The 25,670-nt window shown below is 36.1% G+C and overlaps 1 protein-coding gene across 1 annotated transcript in view; it reads right to left on the bottom strand.

Moving 5' to 3' along the window:
* Positions 1 to 25,670, bottom strand: part of Ush2a (usherin) — a 746,720-nt gene that overhangs the window by 241,835 nt on the left and 479,215 nt on the right. Inside the window, exons 38-39 of the mRNA XM_047521110.1 lie at positions 8,485 to 8,635; positions 7,799 to 7,941 (exon numbers count right to left, since the gene is read on the bottom strand). Of these exons, the coding sequence (XP_047377066.1) occupies positions 7,799 to 7,941; positions 8,485 to 8,635 (294 nt within the window). The remainder of the gene's footprint in view (positions 1 to 7,798; positions 7,942 to 8,484; positions 8,636 to 25,670) is intronic.

The raw sequence follows: 25,670 nt of genomic DNA, 5'->3' as shown, positions 1-25,670 counted from the left end.
TGAAATTATCTTTTATGGGAAACAATTTTGCTCATCAGCTTCCAAAGTTCAGCCCCAGCCTAAAACAGAGTGAAATTGTTAATGGAGGGGTCTGCTTATTTATTTTTATACTCAGGTGTGCATATGGGGAAGGGTCTGTGTGCACAGGTGTACATGTGAATACACCCTAAAAGACTGACAACTTGGGGGTGCACATATCTTCCTGGGGTCTTCTACACATGTTTTCTATTTGTTACCCACGATTGACCCATCAGTTTTCCCATTATATTCTCAAGTTTTTCCCTGAAGAAACTTTTTGCTATTCTAATTGAAAACCTCTTTTTTGGTAAGATTAAATCCATAAGAGAATAGGAGCTCTTTGGGACAATATTAACTCCATAAGGGAGTCTCCCCTATATTTAATAATGAAATAAAAATCAAGGAGGCAAATTTTGGGATGCAAAATTATATAAAGTAATAGATGATATGCTAATTGTTAAGGTAGCCTTTGATATTCACTACTGATATGTTAGCAGAAGAATAGAGTGATGAATTCTATCTTCTTTTAATCATGAATTCTTTCATCAATTTATTATTTATGCACCGACCACTTCCCCAAAGATTTCTGACAGCTCGTAATGAGAGACTCAAATGAAAGAAGACCAATAAAATAAATATTCATACTGTAGTAACGAAGAGGTTACAATAGTTGTATCCCAAAATAAACATAAAGAATGTGCATTGCAGTTTGGACAGAAATAAACTTTCAGCTTCCTGACTAATGATAAAAGAGGAAATATGTAACATAGGTGCCACCATTTAAAAACAGTAGCATCTGAAACATACAGGTTGTTGGAGTTGAAACAATATTATTTGATAGTCTGTAGGTAAGAGAATGAATATTCAGGAACTACTTTTCTCCATTTCTCCTGAGACCAGGACAGTGAAGCATAAGTTGGGAAGAATGTTCTGACTTCTAGAAATAGGGCATATTGTGAAATGAATGGCAATGTATGCTTCCTTGAAAGTTTGGAGTTGAAAATAAAATGTGTTATGAGCAGCCATCAAGGCAGATACATGGCCTAAAAGAACTAAAGGTCGCCACTGGAGTAAGGCAAGACCTTATCTGCATTTTTCCAAATATAGTTCATCAACTGTTTGTAGAGGCTACTTCCCACAGTAGCTCTTTCAGACCCTGCATAATCTTTTCTCTCCTTTGTAGTTATTTGATCAATCTTGGAAGATTGGGGTTTCAGAAGCATGGTCAAAACAACTAAGATAACATGTAGTGTTTATGCATTACAGAAGGTTCTGTTTTATAGACAGGTAATATAAAAATGCTCTAGAAACTCATTATGGCAAGCACCCACTTTTTTTGTTAAGAACTAGTAGTTTTCAGGTATTTGAGCTCTCCAAGAATTTAAGATTTAAGGGTCTTAAAACTGCTCATTAAATATCAATACGTAGCAATTAGCATTGCAGCAATCTTGCATAGCTCACTGAGAAGTTCAAATATTGATAGTCTCATTTTTTCAAAACTGAAGAGCAAAAAATAATTTTTTTAATTTAAAGGTTTTAGTTTTTAAACTTTTAAAAATTTTTACAGACTGCATTTTGATTCATTGTACACAAATGGGCTACATCTTTTCATTTCTATGGTTGTGCACAATGTAGATTCATACCATTTGTGTAATCATACATGTACATAAAATCATGTTTTAAATGCCTAGTGAATGAACAACATAAGGTATCGGTTAAATAAGAGAATAGATCTGTAGTTCGTGTTAGTGTCTTGCGTATAATAGGCACTCCACAAAATTGAAGCAATAATAATAAGGAAGCTATGATAAGACTATTTTTATTAATTTCTTTAAACACAGAATATGTTAGATAAAATTTGATTTTTCATTACTTTAACCTGAGTTCTTCAGCAGAAAGCTGTAATGAAACTAGGAATGACCAACCCTTCAAATTTGGAAAAGCAGTGTGCTTTTTTTGCCCAAAGGAAACTCAAGAGTTCAGGAGGAAAAATGAGGCAAGAGGGATAGAATTTTTCATTAAATAATGCATCCTTTCGAAGGATTTTCTATTGATCACCTTTAACTTGAATAAGTTCTTTTCAATCTTAGGATACAGAAATAATGATATAAAGATAATCATAAATATTTGCTTTTATTAAGTTTGAAAATGTAAGAATTAGGTGGGGGAGGGATCTATGCAACAGCAAATAAAGTGTGCAGTGACAAACATGTAGAGCTTTTTTGTTCTTGAAATCAGAGTATTAAATATGTTATTTTTGATCACGGATCTTGGTATGTGTAAAATAGATATATGCAGCACTGTATGAAAGGATACACGTTGACATTAAGTGGTTAATATTTAAAGCAATTGGGAAAGATATTTGGAATGGTGAATACCAAATAATCATGTAGCACTACTGAAGCTTGTAGTTCATATTTCTTCATTAAATAAAATAAAATCAACTAATGCAAATATGCTCCACCCTCATTTAAAAAACATTCCTATTTTCTTCTTGCATAGAACTCCCTTATCTTAAGGATGCAGGTTGAGACTTTAAATTCTAAAATACACTAATCATAAAGAGATGTTTGCCATGCAATATTAGTTTTAAAATTTAAATACTCCTGAGGGCACACATGCATTTATTAAATGATTTGGAAAATCCTACTCTGGAATTATCTTGATCGATTTATCGAATTTCAGACCACATTTTTTCTTCCCTTCCTTGTCACAGGATTCAGAGCCTTATACTCTTATTACAGGTTTCCAGAATAAGAACGAGAAAAATTGTTTTCCTTGTAGAATTCTCTTTCTATGTAGTCTGCCGGCCTCCCTGTTGAAGAGTGCATGATTTGGAGCTTCTCTAATTAGAACATTCATTAATGTAGGCAAGACAGTCTATGTTGAGCAGCCTGCCTTTGACCGCAGCAAAAAATGAAGAGCAGTCCTTTGCACTTGCCTGGCATCCTCAGCCTCCTTTGCTCAGTTCCAGAGGCCTGAATCACCCCTAGGCAGAGCATCCTGAAGGCCCCTCCCTGTGTCTGTCAGTGGACACCTCCCTTAGTGACTGCTTTTTACACTGTCTGCTGAATCAATGAATTCAGCAAAAAATTGAAATTTGATATTCAAGTGAGCACCAAATATACATGTTTCCTTTTTCCTCTCCTGGTTTTCTCTTCCAGACAGGATTTTCTGACACCCTGTTTGGAGAGAAATGCACTTGCTTTCATAAATGTCTCAGCTTTGTGTATTCTAACTATGGCTCTACTAAGTGTGCCCCTTGCCAGACAGCTGAAGTCTCAAGGGAAGAGCACTGGTTATTCATCCCTGTAACTTGCATGTCCCTTTCTGTCCCTGGTATACAGATAACATTTGCTTGGTTAAATTTTCATGGATTTACTTAAATTCAACCCTTTTTTTAATCAGTTCTTCAACTAACAATTTTTGGGCACCTGTTCTATATCAGACCTTATACCAGGTACTTCCTTTTAAAAATTTTTATTTTCTATTTAGGACATTTGCGATGCAAAGATAGATGAGACAGAGCCCTGGGTCTTGAGAAATTACAATTCAGAAAGGCATATTCATGATGCACAAGTAAATCCAAACCAAAATTCCAAGGGAGCAATGAGAAAGGAAGGCTTCACAGAAGAGGTGACATGTGAGCTTGATGAATGAATAGAATCTGCCAGGCAGCAAAAGAGGAAGAAGCTTATTATGTTAGATCTAGATTTTGTTTAACATTGTAATGTCTTTCTGTCTTAATCTGGAAAAACTGGATTACTTTGTAAATTGCTATGAGAATCTCAAAGATAAATGAAGACTGCTGACAGAAAAAGGAAAGCAGGACACAATTACTCGGAGAATCTCATACTTTCTCTATCCTGTTCACTGTGTGAATTATAAATGTGCAAAAATAACAAGATTCAATGCAATGAGTCACCGCAGTATGTTACCAGTACTTAAAACCTCACTGTGCAGGTAATAAGACACATTTACCTATCCCGCTCTAGTGAAAACTCATGCACAGCCCGGGAGCAAAATAATAAAACCATGAAAACATTTCCATGCAAGTGCACAGAATAAACTGTTCTAATACCATAAATAGTATTTAAGAATGTCTCTTAGTGAGAAAAATACAAAAATGGTCAATTTTAAACTGTAAGTTTGGGGAAAGGATTAAATTTTTAAAATCATTCATGACTAGATCATTGATTTTAGAACCGCTTCGGGGTTTTGTTTTCTGTTTGAGGTATGAAAGTGATTTTTATAATGTAATTTCAAATTCATTAATTGATCTCATTGTTTGTGATGTCATAAAATGACCAGCAGTGATGTCATAATCACCTGCTGTGGTGTTATAATGACTTCACACCATGTCATAATGACCTTCTATGGTGTTACAAAGATCTGCCATGATGTTATAATGACCTGCCATGACATCATAATGACCTGCTATGATGTCATAATGGCCAGCTGTGGTTGTCATAATGACCCACTGTAGTTTCATAATAACTGACTATGGTGTCATAATGATCTCACATGATATCATAATGACCTGATACATTTGTCATTAAAATGACTGAAACAATCAGATATTTCATATTTCAGTATTTTTATCTGGAAAACTTAGACACAAATTAACTGACTCTTACTAATCTAGGGAATCCACATTTTTAAGGAATAGTGGTTTATATCATATTTTACCCAAAGCAGGATTTTAGTAGGTAAAACAGCACAAACACATTTAGACTGAGGTTCAAAGAAACTTGCTATCCTCTCCAAGTTTTATATTCATATACTATACACAAAACAGTTGTAAACATACGAGGGAGGTAACAACACTGTAATCAGGAGGGATAGAAGAACAAAATTTCCAGGTGCTAGGTAAGTATCTTCCTTTCATTAATCACATGTTCCCAAGTCTAACACAATCTTAATGCTGCTTTGCAAGCTGCAAACATGCCAGGTGCTTGAACTGCCAACATCACATTAAAAAAAAAAAAATCGTGTGTTGTTTGTATTTATCTGGTTGCAAACAGTTGAACACTACACTGACCAAGTTGGCTGGAACAAACATCTTTTATTAACACACATTTAAGAGGATTTAAAATATTCATAGGAAATGTGCATTATTATTATTTGGCACCAGCACACTAGATTTTTAAAAATGCATGGAACCGGATATCGCTGGCACACTGATGTAAATGACAAATTATTTGAAAAAAGAAATCTATTAATATTCCTCCCAGTCCTTTGTCTATGAGAACTTCTCTGCACCCCAGCTTTGGCTTCTCTGGTTGTAGCTCAATTCCTGCTGTTTCTCTTTCTGGTTTCAGTCCCATCTTAGGCTTGATGAACATCACTGTCTTGAAATATTCCACTAAAAATATTGCCATCTGTGACCTGTTTGGGCACTGGGAAGTTTTGAGGCTGTGGCTGATGGAGAGAGGTGCCTGTTGATGGTATGAAATTTAAATGTGGGCATGAGGTGACTTCTCTGTTTCATCCTGTAAGATGATATGTGAAATTTCTACATTGAAAATTGCACTTTGGTGAGCGGGAGGTTCTGGTCAGGATCAAGTCTGAAGTGCAATTCTGGCATGGAGCTGTCAGCATGGGTGGTTTTATAAGCAATGCTTTGTAGTCTTGACAGAAAAACTGCTTGTGCCCAGTGCCAATCACTCAGTCTTTGTCAACTCAATTGCACATCCTTTCAGAGATGGCATCCATCTCCACTGACATCCAAAATATAGAGTACACTGTCACCACGTCTCAGGGGTGAGTTTGCATTGGTAACATAACCTGTGGGGGCAAATGGCCAGCTTCTGGCTCTTTGCTAATGTGTGTGACTTCACAGAGTATGCCCAAAGCAGAGGAAAGAAGAGTTAATCCATCTGAGGGAAATAATTTAAATTAAAATGATAGCTGGGTCTCTTGAATTGATATCTGTATTATAAACCAGAGTTACACATTCTTACTCAAGGAAAATGTAGGGTTAAGGCCTTTACCTCAAATCCAGTCCCCCAAATATCACAAAGATGGCAAGGTCTCTGAATGAAATTTGTAACCACATAGAGTCTGTAAGACTTGTTTTATAAGAGGAGATAGGAAGAAAGTTGGCTCAACAAAGGATGCTGCCCTAATTGGTAATTTGCAATGTTTGGGGCTTTGTTTATTTATGTGCTACCCTCCTGCTTGTAGATGGGGGTCATGGCCCTCATTCAATAAGGACAGTGGGAAGACCACCACTGAGGACATGTGATTGTGTCCTTTCTCTGGGGGAATACAAATTATGGCACCAGAAAAAGGAAACCCTTTCTCCCTTCTTCCAACTTGGCATTCTGTCGAACCATTCATTACCTTTGCAGGGGCTGATTAAATATTTTTGCTCCATCTTCATGGAGTGCCATCAAGCATGTTGCTCTGAGGAGATTAAATATCTATTTTCAGTTGTTTTCTCTTTTAAATGTTTCTTCAAAAATCTATTTTGAGTGTGAGCATTCCAGTTCATAATCTGAATACAGCTGCTGACCATGATGTTTGCTTCTCCAGAGTGAATATAATGCTCCCCTAAAAAGTGGTCATGAATGGCTCCTTGGGTCTGGGGTACTGTTTGTTGTACTGTACTGATAATTGACTAGCTGGTTCCCTTGAGACCAAAGACATTGCATGTAAGTTACCTAACTTGCTCCCAGGGAATAATTACAAATTGGGAGAAATGGATTAAGTATCATTATTACTGTTTCTGGTGGTGTTTTTGATGATATGAACTTTAAAGATCTCATCTGAAAAATTGTTCTGATTCTCCCACTGTATATCTCATCATCATGAAGATAACAGAATCAAAGGTATTATAAAATAAAACAATCTACTTAATACTTATTGATATTTTTTCAACTATACTGTTAGATTAACATGTAGCCTTTTGAAAGTCACTCAGGTTCTCATTGGGTATAATGCCAGAATGGCAATTGGCCAATAGAGAAACATTTCCTAAGAAGCTTATGATTAAAAGACTTGACAAGATTAACCCTAAAAACCTCATTCTTCAAAGATAGTATCCTCATTCACTCTTTTAAGCTTGATTTAATTCCCAACATTTCTAAACAAATTATACTTCTCTCCAAATATATATGATTTTACAGATGTGTTCTGTATAAAACCAAACATTATACCCATGTATTTATTTCCTAAATATGACTTAGTAAAAACAAGTAATAAGCAATACTTTTCAATGAAAATCCAGAAAATTGTCTTTATTAGCTGAAGAAGGCAATCCCAAACTGCTCTTTGTAAGGCACGCAGAATCACCATTACTAGATTTTGCTTTTTTATCCTAGAGGTTGTATTTTGGGTGTGAGTAAAAGTACTACGGACTTGGTTTCCAGGAATAAGTACAAGGGCGCTCCAAGCACTCTCATGATGTAATGTCCATATTTCATTTTCTCCTGCCTGCCAGAATTCCTCTAAAGCAGAGAATATTTTCTTATAGAGCAGAAAATGGCAACCTCTCTTTGTCAGGGCACCTAAGTGTACCCTGAAGGATAGAATGGGGCCATAGCATAATTTATTGTGAAGTACTGTCTGTATGCCTAACCCTCTAACCCCACAAGTCCACATTTTTCTTCCTTCTGAGAGATTGACCACTCATCCTCTCTGTTGCCCTGGGAAAGATTATTGTCGCTTAATGAGAAGAAAATAAGAAAGACTCATTTCCTTGCTTTGAAAAAACTAAAGACAGTTAAGATTTCCTAACATAGAAGACATTTGGCTGTATATTGTTTAGACCACTTACTGTCCTCTGCAGTCATGAATGGAATCCAAGAACTGTGTGCACTGCCAAATCCATTGGAGGCAACCAACCGAAACTCATACTCTGTGTACGGTTGGAGATCTCTCACTTCATAGCTTAACGATGCAGAAGGACTGGAAAATAATCTATATGGGAGAGAAATGTTAATTAGGAAGTTTTAGATATTCAAAGAAATAAAAACCAAGTACTTATTGTAGAAATTTTCAGAGAATGTAGACATATATTTAAGTATTGCCATTTTGTGTCATCAAATGATGGAATTTGAGAATACATAGTCATTGGCTGGGGGTTGGTACATTTGTGTTTACATGAGATAAAAATTTTATCAGTATTTAGGCTGATTGTCATATGAAATTTATAGAACAGTTACCATAATTTTCTATCCATGGTTCAGACAGCAGTTTGTCATTTTCAGGTATATCTTGGCTTTCTGCTCTACCTGTGTTCTTAATGTAAAGAAATCTTACTTTCAATGCTATATTGAAGAAAAATAGATGTTTCTGCAAAGCAAATAGTTTATCTGCTAAGTCATTTGCTTGTTTCTTCATTGAACTTTCAAAAAGTAACCTGTGTTCGTTGCAAATGAGAAACTGATCTATTCTTCAAAAATTTTATGTGTACATCAAATAACCCAGCTGACAGGAAGAGGGACAAAGTAGAATGCTCACTCTCGAAAGCCATGGGTGGAGTAGCCAGGCCTCATCTGGAGTTGGTATCTGGGAGAGCCGGGAGCGTTGTTTCGAGCTGGTGTAGACCAGACAACCTGAAGACTGGTTGGAGTGGCAGATGAAAGCCTGGGAGGCAGCACGCCATCTGGAGCTGTCGAGAAACACAGATGAATTAGAGCAGAGAAAACTGTGGAGAACATATGCTGGATGGAATCGAAATGCTCCATATACTGGAAAAACTGTTCCTCAGGATCAACAACAATGTTAAACATGGTCCATTTAATTTAACATTTTCATTCCTGAACTACTGTACTTCCTTATTGTTCATTTCAACACGATTACATTAGTAGTTCAGTCTTAAAAGCCAGACCCCAAACAGCAAGACAAATGAATATGCGTACATTCCCACCTGTACTTCTGTTTATCTAATTGAAAACATGGAGGAAATTTAGTGAAGCAAATATTAGACTACCTTTTTAATTTAACTCTTTGTTCAACAGACCAAGCAATTGAATACTGAAGCAGTCCAGGTCTTAAGTTCCTTCCATCTGTAACTTATAGTCAGTCAGCATAATCATCCTATCACACAGGAACATCATTGGCTTTTTTATTCTTTTTGAGGAAGGGAAGTTTGCTAAAATTGTATTTTTCTGTAATGACACATGTAGCATATTCCAGTCTTAATTCTCACCCAGCAGAATATGAACTAAACTCTTTCCTTATATATCTTATGTTATTATCCCTTGTCATAGTGCCTCTGCCTTTAAATATGTCATAAGTTAGAACATCCATATTACGTTTTCTAGCATAGGTAAATCTCTAGTAAATATGTCCTGAATTCAGTGCATCTGCTTAATATAATCTATGAAGGATTGATTCTAGAAGGCCTAATAAGAATGATGAAACTATATCCTTTTTTTACTAAAAAAATATTTTGATAAGATAACTCTGGTTATTTGATTTTTCTAACAAGTATAATTTGAATATACCTATCACATCAGTGTTTGTTCCAAAGCTGGTTGAAACTCAAAAACAAATTAAACAAAGCTCTATGGCTTTAGGAAAATCACGTAATAACCCTAAGCCTATGTTTTATGAACTTTAAAATAGGGATTCTTTTGTAGGATTGTTGTGAAAATCAGAGATCATGTAAACAAAGCACTTTATTTTGGGCTCTGAGAGTTAGTAGTTGTCAATTATTATTATTATTATTATTACTACTATTATTTTATTACTACCATTACCACATTGGACTGATTTGAACTTTCTTTAGCACAATTTAATTGTTATGATCATGTAATTTGATAGGAATATTCTGATTATTCTAATATAAGTTCCTATGAGACTGGTGAAGGAGAAGTGATCAAATAATGAAAACAAATGAAATTATCAAGGTTCATTTTAAACTTTATTTTGCTCATAACCTGGTGTAGTGTGTGGGTTTTATGTGCTCAACAACTCAGGGGAATCTGCCTGTGAACCATAAGGCCAATGAATGACCAGTGATGAGACTGGAGAATTAGATGACATGTTTCATCAATCTTCTGTAAAGGTTTTGGGTGTATTAATAATGCACGCAATTGTTCAATACACATTTATGGAGGCTCCACTCTGTGCAAAATAGTGTCCCTCACAAGGAAGGGAAACGGCACTGAGTAAAACAGATACCACTCCTGCCCCTATGGAGCTTGTATTTAAGTGAAGTGAGCACGTAACACACAAACAGATATACAAAGAATGCCAGGTGGTGGGTGGTAAGTAACCTGGAGAAAAATACAGCAGGGAAAGGGAAGAGAAAGTGAAAAGGAGTGTGCATTTAAGTTATTAGATACCAAGTTAGGGCAGACAGAAAGATTTCTGGAAGAATATATAATGAGACGATACTTGGACAGAGACCTCAATTATATGAGAGAGGAGGCCATGAGAACATCTGGAGAAGCCAGTCAACAAGAGACAGGAAATGCAGAGGCAGCGAGGAGGGGAGAACGCTGTGTTCTCAGGGAACAGCAGAAAGACCAGAGTGGCTGACACACACTGAAGAAGGAGGAAGGGGAAGTGGAAAGAGGTTGAAGGACAGGTAGGGTCTATATCCTGTGGGACTTTTGAAGTCACAGGAAGAGCTTCGTGTTTCATTATAAATGGGTCTGGGAGATACCGTAAGGTTTTAGTGAAGGAAATGACACACTCTAATTCTGAATTTTCCAACACCACTCTGGGCTAATGGGGGTAATTGGCAAGAGTGGATTTAGGGACATCAGCTATTATGGTAATCCAGGAAAAAGATGACAGTGCCTTAGATGTGAGTGATAGTCGTGGAGGTGCTATTGAGTGGGGAGTGTGTTAGTAAAAGAATATAAGGAATTCAAAGACAATGCCAATGTCAGCCCAAACACTGAGGTGAATAGTAGTGTAAATACTGAAATGAGAAGTACTGACAGGAGAAATAGGTTATATTTTGTTCATGTTATATGTAAGAGGTATATTGTTAACTCAGGAGAGATATTGAGGAAGAAGCTTCTGATGACAGTTTGGAAAGAAGTTGTGGGTCAGTGCAGATGTGGTTAAAGTCTGAGACTAGATGAAATAAACTAGGAGAGGGTGTAGACAGAGTGGATATGGAAGAGGTCTGAGACCGGAGCCCTGGAATCATCATTTATGACGAGATCTCTGTAAAGAAACTGACAATGAGTGATCATTGGGATGGTAGACAAACCAAGAGAAGGGGCACACTGGAGGCCAGGAAAGGAAAGGATATTACAAAGGAAGGGATGGTCAAGTGCATTCAAGCATGCTGAGTTTGAGGAAAAAGGCCAACAGTGCACATCTGTAATCCCAGCAGCCCAGGATTCTGAGGCAGGAGGATCATGAGTTCAAAACCAGCCTCAGCAATTTAGTGAGTCCCTAAGCAACTAAACTAGACTCTGTCTCAACATAAAACATTAAAAAAGGGACTAGGGACGTGACTCAGAGATTAAGCATCCCTGGGTTCAAACCCTGGTTACCTGCCCCCACGCCCCCCCCCCCCAAAAAAAAGAGTTAAACTTTGCATTTGTCCAAGTGACAGTGTTTGTTGACCTCACCAAGAGCAGAGGCAATAGAGGTGGGCTTGGAAATCTAATTAGAGAAAGCTGAGAAGGGAATGATGGGGCAAATGAGTGGATATAGTAAGCTGACAACTCGTTAGAGGAAGTAGCTTTGAAGGGAAGTAGAAAATGGGAGAGCAGTTAAAGAAGCTCCTGGCATGAAAGCAACATTTTGTGGTACAGCAACATGTGCATTCTTATTGGAAGGATCAAATAAGAGACAAGGGGAAATGATATGAAGGAGAAGACAGAATAATTGCCGAAGCAAAGTGCTTGTGTGGGGACAGGCAGACAAAACAGAGTACATGTGAACTGAACAGAGAGCCAGAGCTGCTGACTTTTGAATAGAGCAGGGCTGGTCCCCATTGTGCAGAAATGAATGCAGAGAGTGAGATGCAGGGAAATGGGTAGAATAAGTGATGGGAAAATAGCAAAGATCTCTGACGATGTTCATTTTCTCAGTGAGTAAAAACAAAAGCAACTGCAACAGCTCAGTGCCAAAGTGTGAGAGCGAGTTAGTTGCTTGAAGAGAGAGAAAAATGGGATAAAACAGGTGTCAGTAAAGTGTGGCCTGACTAGGAGATACAATAAGACTGCCATCTAGGGCCAGCTGTTCCACAGCTTAGCTTTAAACTTTGGTGTGAAGAACATTCATGGCTACAGACTTTGCAGCCAATATTTTATCTATGGAAACAAATAGTTTAAACAATGCTGATTTCTTCCTTGGTATAGATGCATCGATTGAGTTATCATATATAAAATGAGTACTGCAAAAATATGGGCAAAAAACAAGGTGCAAATTTCATATAATGTGTGACATATAAAACCAAGTCCCTCATTTGATTACTGTTTTCTTTTTTTTTTTTTACACAAAAGAGTAAAATGTCATTGACAATCTGAATTCTGAATATTAGATCTAAGGAATGAAAAAAATAATGGTTTTAAATATGCACCCCCACATCTCTTCATGTATTAAAAACCACATTACCATACTATTGAGAAAGAGAGGAATGCCCCAAACTAGGCTCCCTCAGAAAATTAAAGTATCATGTGTTTTCTTCTGAGTAATAACAAAACAAAATGGCCATTAATTTGGTTATACTTTGATTATATAAAACTGCAAACTATTTCCAAACAAATGGCTATATCAAATTATTTTCATATACGTACTTATTCTGTATCTTCCAGTGATGATGAGTTGTGGATACTTTTCTTTCCCCTCTGTTTAACCCCTTTTATCCTAGGTCTACTCCTTAGAGACTCCTTAGTGCTGAAGCAATAACTGGGAGCCGGTGGTAATTCCACCCCTGGTTTTGTAACAGAAAAGCCTTGTATCCATCAGCTTGATATATTGTCTCCAAGATACCATGTTGCTCAAAAAGCTTCTCTCAAGTTTAATATGACCCTCACGGGGCAAACACTCCACAGACAACCTCCCTGAATCAACACGTCTTGTCCAGTAAATACTAATTCTACATGGCAACTGGATAAAACAGCTACCCCAATCTATAAATTCTAGAGAAGGGAGTTTTTAATAAAATTTCAAATTCGGCCTTCTTTTGAAGCCAAGATTAATAGAAAAATGTTAAGCAATAAATAAATCACAGATTGAACTATTTCTAGTTGGCATAACTTTTTGAATATACAATTTTATCAAACTTTTAAATATGTACACTTGTGGACTTTATCTTTTAAAAAGTCCTCCAAAAAAAAAAAAAAAAAAAAACCGAAAATGATTTACACATCAGGGTCCAGCTCTTTGCACACACAGATTTATAGAACTCTGGGGGTGAGCTCTAGAGAGCAAAAACAGAACACTTCCCCACATAGCAGGTGACTAGTAAAGATGGAGGAATCAGAGGAAGAAAGTCGTAGGGAGAAAGTGAATTCACAGTTTGTTACCCATGCACCAATTTCTTTCTCAGGACATTCCCAACCTGTTACTATTGCTGTGTATTCTTTTCATGTAAGTGTATGCATTGCAAAATTGTGAAATAAAATGCTGCAATAAAATACCTAATAAACCTATTAATTTGTATTAAATCCGATTTTGTAATAGAAGACACTAAATGTCACTCTGTCCCGGGTCCTTGCTTTAAGTCACCAAAGGCTCTCTACTCAAACAACTGTTAACACAAAACCATGTACGCATAATAAAAAGAGCCACGAATTTCCAATTTGGGGAATTGGAAGTTAGCGTTTGTGGGGAACTGGAAGTTAGAAACTTTCAGGAGTGTGCTGGTTCTCTCCTTTCAGAGGCTTATGGCTTGTACAGGTGCTGCCATGGGACACTTTCAGATGGTTCATTCAGGTTAATCATATACTCAGCCTCATTCCAGTGCCTCAGGCTCCTCCAGCTCTGTGCTCATTCCATTCACATGCTAAGCTTCTTGCTGGGTTCACTTGAATTCTGACTCTTTCCCAAACTATACCCTCATTGCAGAGATTAGATTTAGCATCCTCCTGTGGGTTTCTCTGTTAACAAAAGAGAAACCACCAACTTTTATCTCGCTGCATCCTTGCTGCATCGCTGAGTGACCTGGCACATATTCAAAAACCTTGGATCACACATTCCCCCACCATTTTCTGAAATAGTTACATCTGAGCAAGGACTTTAAATTCTAGTTTCCAGAATGCAAAATTAAAGTTCAGACTCATATACGGACTCATTGAGTCATGAACAAATTGAAAACAGAAGGCAAGACTTGATTTCCAGTCACTAAACCATATGTCATTTAAAAAGATATTAATTATGAGGAATATGCAGATGTGCTAACAAATGGACAGTCAACCTTGAGCCCAAGGATGTGCAAACAGAGCAGCATAAAATGATAACAAGTAGGTTAGAACAGGTTTCATGGTCATAAAATTGTTTCTCACAAGAGCTAACTTTTTGAATACATACTATGTGCCAAGTTCTTTAACATAATTATTTCTAAATACTCAGAATTATACTCCAAAATTATAGCATTATCTCTTTGCAGTACAGATAAATGCTGAGGCTCTGAGAAGTTAAATATTTTATCTCAAATCACAAAACTGTTAAAGGCAGAGGAAGGATTCAGAGTATGACTGGGCAGTTCAAAGGCAGTGCTCTTAATTCTACACCATGAGGCAGCTTGTTATAGAAAATGGTTTATCACATAGAAGATTAAACCTATTAAATAAAAATAAAGCAAACCACTTATAATATTAAAGAGATAATCTTCAATAAAGGTTGGATTTACTTTCTGCCCAAGCCATACTCTTAAACAGTATTCTCCTTGTTTTATTTATTGATTTATTTATTATCATAGAGGGACTCTATCTCCTTATCATTCATAAGGAATCTCACATACAGTTACCAGTGTGAATTTGCCAGTTCTAGGGAACTAGTTGAAGGGCACAGAAATTTGCTTTGGGACAATAGCAACTTAAGGCAGAAATACTACTGTAGGATACAATCATTTTATCCTGTCTCTCAGTGTCCATTTGTCACATGTGAAAACTGAAGTTAGAAAAGACTAGGCAACATCTCTGAGACTAAAGAAAAATAAATGTTGACCTCTGGTTTCACATGTCCTTTGTGTTTTCAAGACATTTCATATCTCAACACCAACCTGAATCTTTTCTTTTTCTTTCCTTTTTTTTTTTTTTTTTTTGGTATCAGGTATTGAACTCAGGAGCACAAAACCACTGAGTCACATCCCAGCCCCTTTCATTTTTTATTTTGAAACAGGATCTTCCTAAGTGGTTTAGGGTCTTGATAAGTTGCTGAGGCTGGTCTTGAACTCATGATCTTCCTGCCTCAGCCTCTTAAATCACTGGGATTACAGGAATGTGCCACCATGCCTGGCACCAATTTGAATCTTATATTTAAGTCTAACTACTCCCACCAGGTGGGAAAGAAATAGTGAAACAAACTCCATGAGTGCAAAAATGATACTTTTCAATTACTTTTTTGTAATGAAATGCTTAGCAATCTCCAATGCTAAAATTTTGTTCCTCAGATTTAAACAAAACCATTTTTTTCAAAATATGTATTTTTCTAATACAAATTTGTTATGATAGAAAATTTGAAAATGAACGAATGAAGAAAACAGTTATCCATGATTATACTACCCAGATATAGTTCTTATACAAGAGATTTCACTGTTTTTTTTTCTATGTAAATACAGGTATACATAATTTTTTATAAACCAAGATGAATAACTTCACATTTTTTCAATTAACTTTATATTTTGCTTTTCAATATAGGTCAAAAATTCCCTGTGCTAGTAAATATTTTCGATAATTTTTCAAAAATAACAGCTTGTAATATTTTTACATTTGTAGAAAATTTTCTTAAAAAGATGATGTTGATAGATATAGAATGATATTGTTTTCAGTATTATAAATAATACAGACTAGCCTAATACATGCATCTTTAGGCATGCTTTTCAGAATTGTTGAGTGAATAGGGATGGATGTTGTTATCATTTCAGATACTAGTTGACAAATTGTTTTGCAGAGAGTTGAATTGATTTATATGACCATCACTAAGATATGAGCAGTCTATTTCCCAGTATCCATATCAAAATGAATATTTTATATATGTATGTACATATGTGTGCTTATATACAAATAGTATATAATAATGTAACTATACTTTTAGAGATTTTATTATGTAATTTCATGTGATATATTGTAACTATGTAATTACATATAACCTATATAAAGTATATATACAACAAAGATTTTAAGTCAGCAAATATTTAAAAGTACCAGATCTGTCCTTGTGATCTGGGAATGTAGTAATAAACACATGAAAAGTTTTATGAAGGACAGCAAGTAGACAAAAAAAAAAAAAAAAAAAAAAAAGAGGAAAAATTATAGACAGTGAGCAGATCAGTGGTTTCCAGAGGCTGAGGCACAGGAGGGAAAACAGGTGGAGCATAGAATAGTAAAACTTCTATGTATGAGTCCCTAGAAAAGAGGGGGGAAATTCCTTGAGACACTTTATATTTTTTCACATAATTCCACAAATAATTTTTAAACACTGAAACTAAAACACAAGCTACTGAAGCTACATAATGAAGGGAAAGGATCAGAGAATTGTACCACAAAATCTACATTAAGTTTAGCTACTGTCATGTTAAAAGTTTTCGTTAGTTTTTCCAAAAAAGTTTTCATTTTATGAGCATGAAATGGACCTAAAATGAAATTCTTAATATTTAATAATTTATAGTAAATTTTGTATAATCTGGCAATGACAGCCAATTTTTCTGATTTCTAAAACTAACCACTTATAATACTCTCACCAAATATGGAAAACACAATTTTACACTAAAGCTAAGTCAACTCTAAATACATTGACATAGTTGTCTTACTTCAACATTTATAAACACATATAAGCCTATCATCCTAGTTCATTAGCACTTTCCTTCCTCTCCCCCTTCACCCCTACAAAATAAGTGAAATCAATTATTCCATGATCAGTTATTCCAAATCAGTTCCATGATTTGTCCCAACATTTCCTGGATCCACACAGAACGTGCTATAAATGTAACTATGAAAGAGAACACCAAGATGGCCACGGCCCTCAGTCCTACAAGGGAATGTACTGTATCTGCTCCAGAAACTTTTCTAGCCCAGGAAAGGTAACTAGAAAAGTCTCAACAAATCCATTTTAGATAAACAAAAGTTGACTGAAGTTCAAAGATTTTGTAGAGTTTAATTTTTTTTACATTAAAGTTATTAAGTAAGTCAGTCACTTTAACAGTTTTGGTTAACAGCCTGCCCCTTGAGAAATACTTACCTATGGACATTCATTGATAAAAACAGACACACTAAAATACCAAACTTAATTCTAAGCAGTTATTTTATGCCTGGAGCTGGACTGAATGTTTTGTATACATCCTCACATTTGATCCTCATGAAAGTTCTATGTGTCAAGTAAGTTGGGATGAGAAAACTAAAGCTTGATAGGATTAAGTGATGCGGACAAGACCACACAGCTAATAAATGATTGGGCTGCCATCTGGATTCAACAACTGTCTCCAAAACCCAAGTTCCTAACTTCCACTTATGGAGGTTAAAATGCCCTGGCCAAACGGAACATCGATTCCCCTCACAGGTACAGAGGTGGCTGGCTTCCTTTCCCAACTACTTTCCCATCATCCCCCCTGGAGCCTAAAGGACCAGCTTGCAATGGAGAAATCTTATAGTTAGGAGATTTGGAAAGAAGCAAAAAATTTTTGAAAACAAGTTTTCAATTGTATCACTTAAATCTTGAGGTTTTTGGTAGCAGATGTTTGAAGAAATTGTCTTTGTCTCTTGTCTCAGTCTCCATCTCTCCCTGCTTTGTGGTTTTCTCTCTGACTTGTCAAGGCATTTTTGACTCTGCAGGCTTCCAGGAAGAGCTCCAGTGAAAATGGAGAAACAAGACACATACCTAGGGCTACGGATTTTATCGACCCAAGCTAAAAAAATGATATTTGCTCAAGGTTGCCACCAGTAGAGTTAGAAGAATATTTAGGACAAAAACAGCAACTGGAAGAAAGTGTGTGAGTAAAATAAAATTATTTAAAAAAACCCATCATTTACTTCTTATCTCAGTGACAAAATATTTTAGAGCACATTACTGAATCAAAAGTGAAGTTGGTAGCACATTTTGTCTTTGGTCTTTCACTGACTTATTTGGGTCTATGTTTCCAAGAGAAACCCAAAACTTCTCCAACATTTCAACAGTCTGAGAACATATCCATCAGAATTGGTGCAAATATTTGTATGAAATATGAAACCCAAAGGGCTGTTCCCACCTGGCTGAGGTAATTATTCTTCCCAAAATGAAAAATGACCATGTGTTCACTAAGAATGCTTTAATTAGAGTGGAAAAGAAGAAAGGATATCCCCTGTTACAGTATATAATAGGAGTAATATAGAAAGAGGGGGCAGAGGTGGGGCAAGGCCACCAGAATAAAAAGACACCACTGAATACTAATTGCTATTGACCATTTCGAGAAATAAAATAATTCCACTTCACATTAGCATCCACGAGACCAAGGCAACACACCTCCACCTCTCTTTGTGATTTAAGATTAGAGAACTGCTTTAAATTACTTGGCAAGACAATTTCAGTGAATTTGTTAGCCAGGAAACATCAGCCAGACGGAAGTCATCCTCTGTTAATTTTGAAATACCCTACAGCTGTGAATGATGTAGTTCTTTGTGCTCAGAGAAAAATAGGGATCTTAAATTTCATTAGATACATTATTTGCTCAACTAGAATGTGGAACTGTCACTTTGTCAAACTAATTAGAGGCCTTGAGGTCATAATGCCCACAAGAATTTTCTTTTCAGTTTTATATCTTAAACCACCAACCAAATTTTGTTCGTTTTTCCTTACCAATATTTCCTAGATTTGGACACTTAAGACTTTTGCTTTTGACATTTGAATTCCTCTTAGTATTCCTAAGGATATATATCTTGGATTTCTATTTATTTTTATACTATCATTTTTATTCAATTAGTTTACCGACATCATAGATTGAATTCTTTTTCCTTGAGTATGCTTTCTTTAGAGTATATTTTCAACTTGGCAAAATCATTTAAAATAGGTACAACAAAAATAATATTTAATTCTATCCTATACTTAGTTAATATGTTATTCATTCATTTCATTTAAAATAATTCCCTGAAGAATTTAGCCTTTGTGAAATTAAAAAGATATGCTTATCAAGGTTAATAAATATTTTTTATAATGAGAAGGTTTAAGCTAGAGTCAAAGTTGCTCTCTTTAGAAGGTCTATGCTAAATTATCCCTTGTTGAATGTATCTAACAGGAACAAGAGCAAATAAATAAATGACTTAGGTAGCAAAAAAATAAAGTATTGTATTTTAGAGTTAGACTAGAAATTAAGAAATCTTTGAATGGAAATTAAGAAATCTTTGAACAAAAATTTTGGTCATTTAATGATTGAAGAATCAGAAGGGATTGGTTATTAAAACCATCTTAACCATGGGCTTGTATCTACCATCCAAATTGATCAATTAATTATTCAACTAAGAAATAGCTCAAGACTTAACATTGATAATACATAAGCCCATGACTATGGATAGAATGTCTATGTCTCCTCCCACACAAAATTCACACCATTGACATCTTTGTGCCCCAGGTGATATTAGGTGTTGGGATCATTGGGAGCTGACTAGGTCATGGTGACAGAGTCCTCCAGAATGGAATTAGTGTCCTCATGAGAGAGGTTCTGGGGAGCACTCCAGCTCCTTCTAACATGTAAGGTTAAGATAAGGAGGGGCTGTCTATGAGGGAGAGGCAATTAGCAGACACCAAACTTGTTTGTGCCTTCATTTTGCACTGCCAAGTCTCCAGAAGAGTAAGAAATAAATTTATTGTTTAGTAGTCATAGTTAATGGTGTTTTGTTCCAGACATCTAAATAGACCAAGACAGCATCCCTTATCTCAGTAGATCATTAACTTCACCTTCTTTATTAGGGAGAGCAAAACAATAGTCACCAGAAGAATTTAAAATAATGAAAGACTTCTAATAACTGATTCCACTCATAAGTAGAGTTAGAATCAAAATTTGAGAAACAAAAAATGATGCTCACTTGACCATAATGATGATCAATAATTACATGATCAGGTTCATGTGAAGAAAATACGTAATCAGGATATTAGTGGTAGTTTTTTCTTTTCCTAGTAATTTAGCCACACATTGTTACCCAGTATAATCCTGGTATCAGAACACACATAGGACTAATAACAAGAAGTTCTATCATTTTAAGATTTAAGAACCTGGGGGCATTTGGAAGTCTAAAATAAATGTGCTCTTATAATAGCCCTTCTTTAATTTACATATAGCACAGATTAGAATACCTTTGTTTGGAAGAATAGCATGTTAATCAAAACAGACTTGTTTGGAAGAAGAAAGAAGTCACTAAGGATTTCTAAGAATTTTCAATTAGTAATTGAAAAAAATATTAGGTATATTGTGTGGGCAGGATATGGCCCTTCATGTTCTAAGTTTAATTATAATGCTTCCTAGACTCCAGGAATCTGCAGTAATTAAAAATGGGGCCCATTTCCTAACGCCCAATCTTCTCTGTCATGGGAGAAGAATCAAGCTGTGCTAAGTAAGACACAATTATTAAGAGTGCAGTATCATGCTGTATGCATTACAAGTCTTATCAGATTTGCTGCTCTCCATGTCAACCTCATGAGGTATTTAGTCCCATTTCAGAGATGAAAAAATCTGAGGCAAAATATGATTATAGGAACTTGCTCCAGACATGTAAAACAGAGAAGGTGAAATTAAGATTTGAACCAAATCTAGCTGGTTTTATAATCCATGCCCTAATCAGTAGAATGATTTGCTTATGTGTGAGTGTACGTATGTCGGTATTACTGATAAACAGAGGAGGGATAAAATGTGACCCTTTCATATATATCATTTTTATCCTCTAAGCTATTTTTCCTCTCAAAAAACTTTAATCTCTTATTTTTTAAGGAAATAAGAATTTACATTTTTTTTTCCTAAGACAGTAAGCATGGACAAAAAGCTAAGATTATCAAGAATGTTTCACTGAGCGTAAGGCTAGCAAAATAAGAAATTTAGGTTTAATTGTTTCTGAGAAAATGTCTCAAATATGTCTAAATCTTACGAATTTTCAAGTAGACTGCATCCATTCTACAGAAAGACTGTATTCTGCCATGTCCCTGTCAGACACAGTAACAGAAATTACTGTATGTTTTATTAAAAACCTATTTTTTGTGTGTGTCTCTCTTGCTCTCTTTTTTTTATCTAAAACCCTAATTTAGTTGTTGTTCCCTTAGGTACAAAGTACACAGTTCATAATTCATTTGATAGAAAATGTCACTTTAGATTCTTGCCCTTCTTTGATAAATGAGAAAAAACATGTACATTTCAATTTCCTCAATGCCAGAACTACCAGGAACAACCCCCTGTTGTGCTTCTCAAAGACCTTTGTGTTAAATTAAACATCAAGATTCAGAAACTGTGAGGAGGGATATTTCTAAGACAGAGAGAACAAATACTTGAGACAGAGGGAGACAGCTAATGCTTTTCCTCCCAGTCAAGTGATATCTCCCAAAGAGTATCTTTGATCCTCAAATTAGTCCTCACTTATAATTTAGTATACCACAACCAATCTGCTGCTTCCTTAACATTTAGTTTTAAGAGGCAGTTATCAGAATCATCAAGGAAAACACCAAGTTAGATGTTTACGTGTTTGTTTAATTTTCAATTTAATAGTGATAGCTTATGTACAATGTGGACTTGATATATATCGTGCTTTATATTCTTTAAACAAATAATTGAGTACCTACGTAAGTACCAGCTGATCTTCTCTGTGCACATATTCTTTATCCTTGGCTTCAATCCATCCAGGAAGGTTCTATGATTATGAAACCCTTTGTCAGATGAACAAATTAAGGCTTAGGACATAACTTTTCAAGGTTAAATAATGAGGACATGAAAATTCTGGGGCAGTGGGTGGTAGATTAGTTGAATTCCATAGTATGACCGACACTGGTCAATTTGTTTAACCAATGCACAAATTAGGAAATATTCTTATGGAGTCAACTATGTGAATAAGATTCAAGCCTTTGTCTGTGGTCTTGCCCCCAATTCCAGATTTTGATAAGGAAAGTATTTCTCCTGATGGTCCAAAGGACACAGATTGTCATTTCTATGATCATTCCAGAAAACGATTTCTCCACATATTCACACTGTTTACAGGGCTGGATTCTAGAATATCCTTCCTGCAAATGAATGTCCTGTAGTGTTTTTAATCTGTTCATGGAAAGTTGATTTAGTGTAGGAATAAAATTATTCACTTCTTCATTCTATCCTTCAGTTTTACAAATGTAGACTTTCCCTGACTTTTAATGAAGTTTTTGAATTTTTCAAAATTAACACCATTAGATAAATTAGATCTCTCTTTATGGGCATATAAATTATGTACAATCAGAAGATAACGATAAAGATAAGATAAAGATTTTCTTTGAGATACAGAGAGCATTAACACAAAGAACCTAATTTTAATACAGACCCAAAGAGAGGATAACTTAGTAATTAACAATAATGATGCCATTGTTACATACTAATATTCTGAGTAAATGTATTTGCACGAGTTTTAATGAAATTTTCTGCCCCATGCCTGCACAAAGCTTTTACAACAGCAAATCAAGTCAGAAAATCTAAATTTTGTATCACAAGCCAAAGAAAGGCACATTACAACCCACAAGTCACTTAAGAGTTGAAAGTACAGAAAAGTAATATTTTCAGAAAAGTTATGAATCTTTCTTACAACATAGATCAAGGTGAGGACTATCTTAAACATTGTCTTCTTTTCATTCAAGTATATGTCGAAGTTCATGGGTGAATACAAAAGACTTTCAAATTTCTTGGTGTGCAAGTAAGTACTTAAAACCACACTGGGAAAGAATGGGTCCAAAGCACTTTATGCCTTCCACATAGAGAGTATGTACCACATAACATTGCTTCTGCTTAATGCTTTTTTTGTAAGGCTGTAAAAACATCTATTTAACTGATTTTATTTTCCCTCTCATTAGACTGTAAACTGAGGAGCATGGATCATACTGCTAACTGGGAGACACTCTAGGTCCTTCCCTTTCGGGCTTCCAACACCAAACAGTGCAACCAAACCAGACCCTTGAAATTGGATTTGACACAGCTGGGAGTCAAGCCACTTCTTCAGACACCTGTTGATCAGTGCCCAGGAATCTGTGTTCCCTCTGCTAAAAGATGAGATGAGAGGTCAGTGGAAGGCATTCCCACTCAGTAATAGAGGATGGCAACTCAGAACTAGGTTTCTGTAGCCAGGCTCTAGACTTCAGTACAATTTCTGCCTTTTTCTAGTTGCATGACTTTCATGTACTAGTTCCAAGCCAACTTCCTCATGTGCAAATAAAGATAATGACAGCACTGTCCTTGTAGAGTTTGTGAGAATTAAATGATTAGTGTACGCAAAACAGAGCTTGCACCTAGTAAATGCTAGCTTGTTATGAGTGATCATTGCATCAAAAAATTTTTTTATCAAATAAAAGATTACATGATCTTAATTGCTCTCTAGGCAACTGGAAGCTAAATCAGTCTACTCTGTGGAGTTGTATTTGTGAACTCCTGGAAGGAAAAAAAAAATCTTAACTATGAGATCTAACAGCCAGTAAACCCTGGAATCCAGGATAAAGCTATAACTGACTTGAAACACATTTGAAAACCCTACGGAGGAGGTGTAGCCACAAGATGCTCATTAAAGAAAACTCCCAGAGGGAAGAGATTCAGGTTTTAGTTACATGGAGCTCCTTGTAACAGATGTTCTGTGAAGGAATCAAAGAGCAGAGGAAATTTCCTTGACAGCATCTTCACAGTAGGGCCGATTAGTGTTCCTCAGTGCATAAAACATCAGGCCTGTTGCTTTTGGTGCCACAGGTAGGGTTCAGCATTTGGAACTGGTTATCCATGGTATCCATGCCTGTCACATTCAGGAAGTCTGTGAGCAATGTATCTACTTCCTTATACTGGCAAGGCCAATGGCCCTAAGAATGGAGTTTCCTTTCTACATTCAGAAACAAGGTGAGCACAGGGGCCTGTTCTACACATGTTCCTCTCAGTAATTCTGTGTCTCAATTTTAAGTGTAAAATAGAATCATGGGCAAAAATCATACAACAGTTTTGCTTCAAAGATATTTCAAGGATGATCTGGTTCTCTGGTTTTCAAACTTGGGCATGATTCCAAACTTCCTGGTGGGGAGAGGAATGAGAGGGCATCTATTAAAATCTATTATATAGATTGCTTGACCTCACCTTCAGAATTTCTGATTCAGTAGGTGGAAGGTGGGGCTCAAGAATCTGCATTTGGAACAAGTTCTCAGGTAACGATCATGTTCCTAGTCTGGAATCATGCTGTGGGAAACACTGATTTGGTTTAAGTATGCCATTTTAGTGATGAGAAACCTCTATTGTAGTCAACTAAATTACTTGGGTCAAACCAAATAGCTAATGTGTGCAAGAGTCATTAGCAAAACTCAAGACTTTGAGACCTGAAAATAGAGGAGAAGCTCCTCAGAAGATTGTCAATGAAGTGACTCTGAAGAGCACCTTCAGAATAGGGTTGGCAATTTCACAGAAGACCTGATTATTTCAGTTCACACTACGTTTGTTTCTTGAGGGCTCCTCATTTGAGAACTCATAAAAAAAAATGCAGAATGCATATTGAGCTGCCATGGTTTAGTATGACTTGTTTTTTTTCTTCTTTTTTTAATACCAGGGACTGATCTCAGGGGTATTTAAACACTGAGCCATATTCCTATCTTTTATTTTGAGACAGGGTCTTGCTAAGTTGCTTAGGGCCTTGCTAAATTGCTAAGACTGGCCTTGAACTTGCAATCCTCCTGCCTCTGCCTCCTGAGTCACTGGGATTACAGGCATGAGCCACCACACCTGGCATTCGGTATGATTTTTAAGAAGCCACAAGGCTTCTCTGATTTTACATTTTCCCCTTTCTCTCAAGCATCTTATGGTTTAAACATTTTTGTTTTCAAGTGTCAGAAAGTCCAACCCATGGAGCACGAATAATTAAAAGGGTTAATTGGGTCCTGTAAGAGTAAAGTCAAAAGAAAATGTCAGTTTTAGGCAGAGTTAGATTTAAGGGATCAACTTATATCACCAGAATCCAGTTTACCTTCTCTCAAATCTACTGTGCTTTCACCACTCTCGGACTACGTGACTACATTCCCAGACTTTACAGGACAAGTGGGTGACTGGCAGAAGATTCAGTAGAATCCTGAATCAAATGCATGCAGAACAGGGCCTCCATGTCTGCTGATTATACTGCTTTAATGCATTTCATTGTCTCTGTTTGAAGCACCTGCATACCCACACCCACCCCACCAAAATCACTGTGGCCAAGGGAACACAATGCTTTCACTGACAGTCACATCCACACACAGCACATGCTCTGAGCACTGGAGAGCCTAAGGTAGCAGGAGGGATATTGGAACCCTATAAGCCAAAGAAAAAGTGAAAGCAGGCTTGGGAACAAAAATAGTACACAGTTACTATCACTCCCTGGGGACAA

This window comes from Sciurus carolinensis, chromosome 12 (genome assembly GCF_902686445.1).
Source record: "Sciurus carolinensis chromosome 12, mSciCar1.2, whole genome shotgun sequence".
Lineage (NCBI taxonomy): Eukaryota > Metazoa > Chordata > Mammalia > Rodentia > Sciuridae > Sciurus > Sciurus carolinensis.
This window is presented reverse-complemented; position numbering and strand designations above follow the sequence as displayed.